The sequence below is a fragment of the Mesoplodon densirostris genome, chromosome 10 (assembly GCF_025265405.1).
Source record: "Mesoplodon densirostris isolate mMesDen1 chromosome 10, mMesDen1 primary haplotype, whole genome shotgun sequence".
In the NCBI taxonomy this organism is placed as follows: domain Eukaryota; kingdom Metazoa; phylum Chordata; class Mammalia; order Artiodactyla; family Ziphiidae; genus Mesoplodon; species Mesoplodon densirostris.
The window spans coordinates 70,155,014-70,164,295 of record NC_082670.1 but is presented as its reverse complement, the minus strand read 5'-3'; the positions used below and the strand labels follow the sequence as shown (position 1 = coordinate 70,164,295).

General features: G+C 57.5%; 2 protein-coding genes across 2 annotated transcripts; both read right to left on the bottom strand.

The window, feature by feature from the left end:
- Positions 1-85: 85 nt before the first annotated feature.
- Positions 86-1,908, bottom strand: LOC132498025 (antibacterial peptide PMAP-37-like). Its single transcript, XM_060111613.1, has 5 exons — positions 1,712-1,908; positions 1,275-1,281; positions 972-1,069; positions 753-828; positions 86-142 (listed from the first exon to the last, which is right to left on the bottom strand). The coding sequence occupies exons 1-5, from the start codon at positions 1,906-1,908 to the stop codon at positions 86-88; spliced, it is 435 nt and encodes a 144-aa protein (XP_059967596.1).
- A 2,561-nt stretch (positions 1,909-4,469) lies between these two features.
- On the bottom strand, positions 4,470-6,671 carry LOC132497949 (antibacterial peptide PMAP-23-like). The gene is made up of 4 exons (XM_060111481.1): positions 6,474-6,671; positions 5,729-5,836; positions 5,479-5,586; positions 4,470-4,580 (listed from the first exon to the last, which is right to left on the bottom strand). The coding sequence occupies exons 1-4, from the start codon at positions 6,669-6,671 to the stop codon at positions 4,470-4,472; spliced, it is 525 nt and encodes a 174-aa protein (XP_059967464.1).
- Positions 6,672-9,282: the final 2,611 nt, after the last annotated feature.

Sequence of the window (9,282 nt, the reverse complement as noted above, 5' to 3'; positions counted from 1 at the left end):
TAAGCTGATTCTTAGCACTATTCACTGGGCTGAAATATCCCAAAGATATCTTTGATTCTCTGAGCAATTCTCTCAGTCTTTTTGCCTATCTTCTCCCACCTCTCTGGAGGAAGTCACCCAGCCAGCGAAATAGCCCCACACTCTGAATTTGTGAAACAGGAGGAAACAGGCTTCTTTTGGGGATTGGCTCAAGATTAAGACAGTACCACACCCCACCTGAACACCCCCATTCCTGGGCCACCGCAGGAAGCTTGGGGCCCCAATTCACTTCCAGTGTGACGCTTGGAGCATGTGGTTGAATATCTACACCCACAGACAGATGAGAAAACTGGGGCCCACAGATGGCAAGGGGTTTCCCAGGGTCACAAGCCCATCCCAACAAAGCTGGACTGGAGCAGGGGCTGAAAGCCCATGACTTGAGTCAATGCCTCTTAAACTTCAGCACAGTCAGAATCCCCTGGAGGCCTGGTGAAAATGCAAATGGCTGGGCCCCACCCCAGAGTCTGATTCAGGAGGTCTGAGTGGGACCTGGGAATCTGCCTTTCTGTCAAGTTCCCAAGTGGGACCCCACTTAGAGAACCACTGCTCTAAGGGATGGCAGAGCCAGTCCTGGAGACCTGGGGCTCGGGTGAGGGAGGGACCAGGGTAGGAGGGCCTTTCTCTGCCCTGGATGGGGCAGCAGGTAATTGGTCCAAAGGATGTCCCACAACCCACCCCATTATCAGCTCCATAACACAGAAAGAACCACTCACCTCATTACAGTTTATGTCAAATTGGTCCTTGGACTGGTCCAGGGTGACTGTCCCCGCACACTCTTTCACCAATTGGAAGGGGAGGCTCGAGGTCAAACTGGAACCCCCCAGGCCATCACCTCCCAAACTCAGCCTACGGACTGGAAATCTTCCCCAAAGCCCCCTATTCAGCTCCCTGGGCAGCATCCACCAGTGCCCCCAGCCCCCAGCCTCACCTCATTCTCCTTGAAGTCACACTGCTCCGGAGGCTGCTGGGTCGTCCTGGGGCACACGGTCTCCTTCACTGTGAAGCTCACTGGCTTCAGGGTGCCTGGGTCCTCATCCTGGTCAAGGATCAATGTGGGGAGACTGGGCTGAGGTTCATGCTTCCTTCTCTGATCTGTCTCCCTACCCCCACCTAGACGGCAGCCTCTCCAGCTGCTCTGTGTGCCTGGCCCTGGGCTTGGTGCTGGGTGCATGGGGGAAGGGGACAGAGCCCACTCCTGGCCTCGTGGGCACACAGAGAGCAGGAGCAGAACTCACACCATCTCTGATGAGACCACCTGCACCTCTGAGGGGCTGAGGGAAGTCAGGCGCCGCCTACAGGGAGAGACCTTGTCACTGGCACCTCCAGGCTGAGCAGAGTCGTTCCCTGGTAGAGAGACACCGAGTTAAGAGGGGACTTAAAGCAGGGAAGTCACATGGCAGAGCCAGTGACCCCCCACTATCCCTGGAGTTCCCAGAGAACCCTTAGGCCCAAAAGGGGTGTACAGGGCGCCTGTTTCAACAGTAGAGATGCTAAGGCAGGAAGCCTCATGCTGCAAGGGGACCCAGCTCTGGGAAGGTTTCCTGAAAGAGGTGGGAGCCCACCTAGAGGGAGAAGTGCCTCCCTGACAGGAGGTACAGGCTGAGGAAAGGGGATGACAGTGTGGCCTGGGCTGGCGAGAGACAGCCCCCTCCCCAGGGTTCTCCTGACTCACGGTCTTGGAGGCGGGTCCAGCACCAGGAGGCGGTAGAGATTAGCTTCTGAGGACCGCTGGTTGAGCTGATCCAAAGCACGAATCACAACCTCCTTGTAGCTGAGGGCCCGGGCGCTGGCCGAGGGCACCACTAGTCCCAGCAGCAGCAGCCACAGTGACCACCGCCACAGGGCGAGGCTGGCCCTCTGGGTCTCCATGGTCCCCAAGTCGGCCTCCTCCCAGCATGCAAGACCCTCCTTTATGCTCAACCTGGGCCTGATGCAAAGGCTCAACCAGGAGCCTTCCTGACCTGCCCCATCCCTGGCTACCTTCCAGGGTGTTGTCCGGGCTTTCTTCAGCCCCTGCGTTGCCTCACAGGATTGCTGGGCAGTGGGAGTGGGAAGCCTCCTGTGAAGGTGAAGAAATGGTTTCTCCATCTTCCTGACAATGTCTTGGCCTCTCCTGGGGACCACGGGGAGTGTCATAGGCAGGGTTGCTCAAGAGCGTTGAGTCCTCCAGGAGAGGGAAGACTAGGATCTGTCTTACGTCCCCTCTGCCTCCACACCCTGGCCTCCTCGGGAGTAGGGTAAAGGAGTGACTCAACAGCAACCTCCAACTCCAGGCACTGCCTGGAACCCAGTAGGAACTCAGTTAAACTTTGATGAATGGAGGACAGTACGAACCACATCTAGAGCCTTATCCATCCATCAGTCCGTAGGCAGACAGTCAAGCCCTCACCATCTTGTTCTCTGGGCCCAGCCCTCAGCCAGTGAGCTCTGTCTGTCCCCTCTCCTGGATTCTTCTCCACTGCTTTCTCAGTCTAAAAATGTCCTGTCCCCGGGCCCCGCCAAACACGACCTATTGTCCTGGCCCTTCCCCAAAGGAGCCTGAGAAAGAGTCATCTACACCACTGACACTTCTTTGCAGGCTCACATTCAAGGCCATGGCAGGCTGACCAGCCCTCACTGGATCCAGAGGCCCCTCTCAAGCCTTGTCTTTATCTCCACAGGCACTGGAGACACTCTGTCCTTCTGAAACTGCCCCCTGCCCGATTGTCCCCTGCTGCCACTCTCCTGGGTGCCCTCCTGCCTCCCCCGTGGCTCCTGCTCAGTCTCCTCCAAGGACCCTCCTCCTAAAAGGCAGGGCTGGCACAGGTGTATCTGGGCTGCTTCTCCTCCCAGTCCTCACACATTCCTGGGGACACCCCTTCTCAAGATACCAGTTATCAAGGACACACATCACTGGTCTGTATCTCTGAGCTCAAGACTCCCATGAGTGCCCTTGGTTGTCCGCACTGGGCTGTTGGCTGCTGGGTGCCGCCGCAGGAGCCCTGAACTGAAAGCCTGGGAGCCCCACCTGCTCCTTCTTCCTCCTGAGGACACTCCCTCTGGCCTCCCACCAGCCCTGCCCAGCTCCTACCACCATCTTCTCTCCTCCCAGGCATAGCCACAGCCTCCAGACTCCACCTTCTCTGGTTCCAGGCTCTCCCCAGACCACTGTCCACCCTCCACACCATTGTCTAGGGGCTCATGCCAAGCACTGATTTGGCCATTTCCCCCGCTGCCTTGAGGCAGGGGCATCGGGGTCTGGGTCCTGATGCTCCCTGCTGTCCTCAGCCCCTGCTCTGCAGGCCTCAGGTGTCAGGCTGCCCCATCCACCTCAACCACTCAGACAGCGCTGAGCCCCCTGCTCTTCCCCATCTCTGCGCCTGGTCCCTCTGCTTGCCCTTCCGCCTGGGGAAGTCTTCCCTGACCTCCATCCAGAAATGGCACCTCCTCCTCTTGGCTCCTACAGCCTTAGGAAGTCTCTTCTGATTTAACCCCAAGTGACTCCGTGTCCAGTGCTCTGGTTGAGTCATCAGGCAGGGATGGCCAGTGCTCGGGGGTGGAGGGAGCACAGCTGAGAGAGATAATGAGCCAAAGTGTTAGAGGGGCCCAGAGGCCATGAAGCAAATTCTGATCCAGTCTCCCATGGAATGGCCATGTGACTGGAGGCCTGTGGGACTCTTGGCAATTGGCTGGGGCACTTCGGAAGGTGGCAACTGGGAAGGATGGCGCTGGTTGCGCACTCAGCCTTGGAGAAGGAAGGAGAGGTGGGCTTCTTTGCAACCTGGTTTCACAGTCCAGGTGTTGCCCCAGTGCCCTCTTGGTCAAGCTGTGTCCTTTCCCCAAGTCAAGGGAGGAAAAGAAGGTGATTACAGTAGAAAATAATTAGCAATACACATATTACTGCTGTCTGGTGACCCTGAAATCGTCACTGTGCCCTCCTGCCTCTGCGCCTTTGTATATGTTCATTCTTCAGACTGAAGTCCCCTTTCTCGTCCTTCCCTGAATCCTTAGGAGGGTCCCCTGTCTGGTCCGCAGGCAGCACCTCTCATGGTTGGGGGAGAGCCTTCCCTTCCTCCAGCATCTGGCTTTCCTGGTTTAGGCCTCACAGCCTGTCAGAGCGGAGGTCTTCTCAGGAAAGACACAACAGCCCTTGTCCCAGGCAGGTTGCCCCTGACTCCACTTCTGGTCCTTGAGAAATCCTCATGCAACCTTCACCCCAACAAACTCAGGTATGAGCCCTGATCCTGCATCTCCTCTCTCCTTTGCTCCTCCCAGCCATCCTTCCTGTCCATGAGACTCATGGCCATTGTACCTGCAGGCTTAGCCCTGAGACTGAACTGCGTCTCTGTGAGTGTTTAACAAGATGCCTGGCCCCTCCGGACTGTCACTTCCATGTGAGCAGGGACATCACCCCCACCAGCACTGCACACAGAGCAGGTCTCCTTAAGTCCCTACTGGGTGTTGGAGGAGGAGGGCAGAGGCGTGTGAAGGGCACGGGAGGGACCCGAGAATGGAGACGCTGTGCTGGACCTCTTGGCCCTGTTGCCTCTCCCCATGCCCTCCTGGAAGGAACAGGGGCCTCACCCATCTCTCTGTTTCATGCCTGCATTCACACACACACACACCCACACACACGGAATCCCAGAGTTACGGATTCAATCTTGGTAAGTGGGAGGAGGGGAGACGAGTGGAACTGAAGTCTGGAGGATACTGATTTCACAAGAATTTATTTTTCAGAGTCCAGTAGCCTGAGCCAGAATAAGCACACAATTAGGACTCTTCTCTGGCTCATGATGCAAAACCATGATGTGCTGATTATCTGCACATTCTCATCACTATTATGCGACACACTTGCGTTGGCTGTGGTGGCGCCCATGGTAGCTTTGTAATCCTGACACTCTGGGCCTGTGAACCAGGAAGAAACAGGTTGCTCTTGGTACTGGACCAGCATCAACACAAGACCCCTCCCCACCTGGACTTCCCTTTTCCAGTGTCACACCAGGATCCTTGGGGCCCCAGTTCACCCTGTAGCTGTGACCTGTGGAGCTTGTGGTGAATCCCGACACATACAGGCAGAAGGGAAAACTGAGGCCCACAGAAGGCAAGGGGCTTCCCAGGGTCACAAGCCCATCCCATCAAAGCTGGATGACAGCAGGGGATGAAAGCTCCAGTCAGTGTCTTTCAAATTCAGCAGTCATAATTCCCTGGAGGCCTTGTGAAAATGCACATGGCTGGGCCCCAGACCAGAGTCTGATTCAGGAGGTCTGAGTGGGGCCTGGGAATCTGCCTTTCTGTCAAGTTCCCGGGTGGGACCCCACTTAGAGAACACCTGCTCCAAGGGATGGCAGAGCCAGTCCTGGAGGCCTGGGGCTCGGGTGAGGGAGGGGCCAGGTAGGAGGGCCTTTCTCTGCCCTCGAAGGGGCAGCAGGTAATTGGTCCAAAGGACGTTCCACTACCCACCCTCAGCAACCCCTGCAGCACAGAGGGGCCACTTACCTTATTACAGGCGATGTCGAAGTTACCCCTGACCTGGTCCAGGGTGACTGTCCCCACACACTGTTTCACCAGCTGAAAGGGGAGGCTCATGGTCAAACTGGAACCCCCAGCCCATAAACTCCCAGCCTCACCCCAGGGGCTGGAAATCTTCCTGGAAGCCCTCAGTTCAGATCCCTGGGAAGCATCCGCCAGTGCCCCCAGCCCTCAGCCTCACCCCATTCTCCTTGAAGTCACACTGCTCCGGGGGCTGCTGGGTCGTCCTGGGGCACACGGTCTCCTTCACCGTGAAGCTCACAGGCTTTGGGGTGTCCGGGTCCTCGTCCTGGTCAAGGATCAATGAGGGGAGACTGGGCTGAGGTTCATGCTTCCTTCTCTGATCTGTCTCCCTGCCCCTCACCTAGACGGCAGCCTCTCCAGCTGCTCTGTGTGCCTGGCCCTGGGCTTTGTGCTTGGTGCACGGGGGAAGGGGACAGAGCCCACTTCTGGCCTCATGGGCACACAGAGAGCAGGAGCGGATCTCACACCAACTCTGACAAGAGCACCTGAACATCTGAGGGGTTGAGGGAAGTCAGGGATCACCTGCAGGCAGAAGCCTCATCACTGTAACTGCCAGGCTGAGCAGAGCCCTGCCTGGTAGGGAACAAAGAAGTGCAGAGGGGACTAAAGCCAGGAAGTCACATCACAGAACCAAGGACACCCCCTCCATCTTTGGAGGTCCCAGAAGCCCCTTAAGCCCAAACAGGGTGTACAGGTCGCCTGTTCCCACAGTAGAGATGCTAAGGCAGGAAGCTCTCATGCTGGGAGGGGACCCAGCTCTGGGAAGGTTTCCTGGAAGAGGTGGGAGCCCACCTAGAGGGAGAAGTGCCTCCCTGACAGGAGGTACAGCCTGAGCAGAGGCGGTGACAGTGTGGCCAGGGCTGGTGGGAGACAGCCCCCTCCCCAGGGTTCTCCTGACTCACGGTCTTGGGAGGCGCGTCCAGCTCCAGGAGGCGGTAGAGATTAGCTTCTGAGGACCGCTCGTTGAGCTGATCCAAAGCACGAATCACGGCCTCGTTGTAGCTGAGGGCCCGGGCGCTGGCCGAGGGCACCACTAGTCCCAGCAGCAGTAGCCACAGTGACCACCGCCCCAGGGCGAGGCTGGCCCTCTTGGTCTCCATGGTCCCCAAGTCAGCCTCCTCCCAGCATGCAGGTCCATCCTTTATGCCCCTCCTGGGCCTGTTGCAATGGCCCAACCACGTGTCTTCCTGACCTGCCCCATCCCTGATCTCCTCCCCGGCTGTGAGCTGGACTTGCCTCAGCCCCTGCTGTTGCCTCATGGGATTGCTGGGCAGTGGGAGCGGGAAGCCTCTTGTGGAAGGTGAAGAAATGGTTTCTCCATCTCCCTGACAACGTCTTGGCCTCTCCTGGGGCCCATGGGGAGTGTCATAGGCAAGGTTGCTCAAGAACGTAGAGTCCTCCAGGAGAGGGAGGACTAGGTTCTGTCTTACATGCCCTCTGCCTCCACACTCTGGCCTCCTCAGGAATCAGGGTGACAAAGTGTATTCTCTACTGAATCTCCAGTTCTAGGCACTCCCTGGCACCCAGTAGGCAGTCAATTAACATTTGATGAGTTGTTGACAGTTCCACTCACAGCTAAGGACTTACACACCCAGCCAGTCCCTAGGCAGACACAAAGCCCACACCATCCTTTGCTCTGCGCTCAGCACTCAGACAGTGAGTTCCATTTGTCCCCTCTCCTTGATTCTTCCCCACTGCTTTATCAGCCAAAAAATTCCTCTCCCCCGACCCCACCAAACGTGGCCTATTGCCCTGGCTTCTCCCCAGCCAGGCCTGAGAAAGGGTCATCTACACCTTGACCACACTTCTTTGCTCTGTCTTACCCTGAAGGCCACTGCAACTGGGCAGCCCTCCCTGAATCTGGAGGCCATGCTCAAGCCTTATCTTTTTTTTTCATTTTATTTATTTATGGCTGCAGTGGGTCTTTGTGGCTACGTGTGGGCTTTCTCTAGTTGTGGCAAGCGGGGGCTACTCTTTGTTGTGGTTCGCACGCTTCTCATTGCGGGGGCTTCTCCTGTTGTGGAGCACGGGCTCTAGGCACACTGGCTTCAGTAGTTGCAGCGCCTGGGCTCAGTAGTTGTGGCTCGCGAGCTCTAGAGCACAGGCTCAGTAATTGTGGTGCGTGGACTTAGTTGCTCCGTGGCATGTGGGATCATCACGGGCCAGGGATCGAACCCGTGTCCCCTGCATTGGCAGGCGGATTCTTAACCACTGCGTCACCAGGGAAGTCCCTCAAGCCTTATCTTTATCATCACAGGCGGTGGAGCCCCTCTTTCCTCCAGAAACTGACCGATTGTCCCCTGCTGCCACTCTCCTGGGTGCCCTTCTGCTGCCCCCGTGGCTCCTGCTCGGTCTCCTCCAAGGACCCTCCTCCTAAAAGGCAGGGCTGGCACAGGTGCATCCGGGCTGCTTCTCCTCGCAGTCCTCACACATTCCTAGGGACACCCCTTCTCAAGATACCAGTTATCAAGGACACACATCACTGGTCTGTATCTCTGAGCTCAAGACTCCCATGAGTGCCCCTGGTTGTCCGCACTGGGCTGTTGACTGCTGTTGGCTGGGTGCTGCCTCAGGAGCCCTGAGCTGAAAGCCTGGGAGCCCCACCTGCTCCTTCTTCCTCCTGAGGACACTCCCTCTGGCCTCCCACCAGCCCTGCCCAGCTCCTACCACTGTCTTCTCTCCTCAAAAGCGTAGCCACAGCCTCCAGACTCCACCTTCTCTGGTTCCAGGCTCTCCCCAGACCACTGTCCGCCCTCCACACCATTGCCTAGGGGCTCATGCCAAGCACTGATTTGGCCATTTCCCCCGCTGCCTTGAGGCAGGGGCATCGGGGTCTGGGTCCTGATGCTCCCTGCTGTCCTCAGCCCCTGCCCTGCAGGCCTCAGGTGTCAGGCTGCCCCATCCACCTCAACCACTCAGACAGCGCTGAGCCCCCTGCTCTTCCCCATCTCTGCACCTGGTCCCTCTGCTTGCCCTGCCCTTCTGCCTGGGGAAGGCTTCCCTGACCTCCACAGAAATGGCACCTCCTCCTCTTGGCTCCCACAGCCTCAGGAAGTCTCTTCTGATTTGACCCCAAGTGGCTCCCTGTCCAGTGCTGTGGATCAGACACCAGGCTGGGGGGGTCAGTGTGGGAGGTGGTGAGAACACAGCCGGAAAGATCATGGGCCAAAGCAATAGAGGGGCTACAGGCCAAGAAGGAGATTCTTGTACAGTTTTCTGGAGGAATGACCATGTGGTTGTGAGGCCTGGGGTAGCTCTTGGACTCAGCCTGCCTGCGGGACTCTTGGGGGCACGGCCAGGGCACCTCAGAAGGTCGCAACCGGGAAGGATGGCGCTGGTTGCGCACTCAGCCTTGAAGAAGGAAGGAGAGGTGGGCTTCTTTGCAACCTGGTTTCACAGTCCAGGTGTTGCCCCAGTGGCCTCTTGGTCAAGCTGTGTCCTTTCCCCAAGTCAAGGGAGGAAAAGAAGGTGATCACAGTAGAAAATAATTAGCAATACACATGGTTACTGGCTATTAGGTAACGCTGAAATCCTCCCTGTGCTTTCCTGCCTCTGAAACTTTGCATTTGCTCACTCTTCCTACTGAAGTCCCCTTCCCCATCCTCCCTGGATCCTGTGTAGGTCCATAGACTGCAGCTCCCGTGGTGGGGGCCTGCCTTCCATGCCTCCAGTCTGGCTTTCCTGGCTTAGTCCTCACAGCCTGTCAGAGCG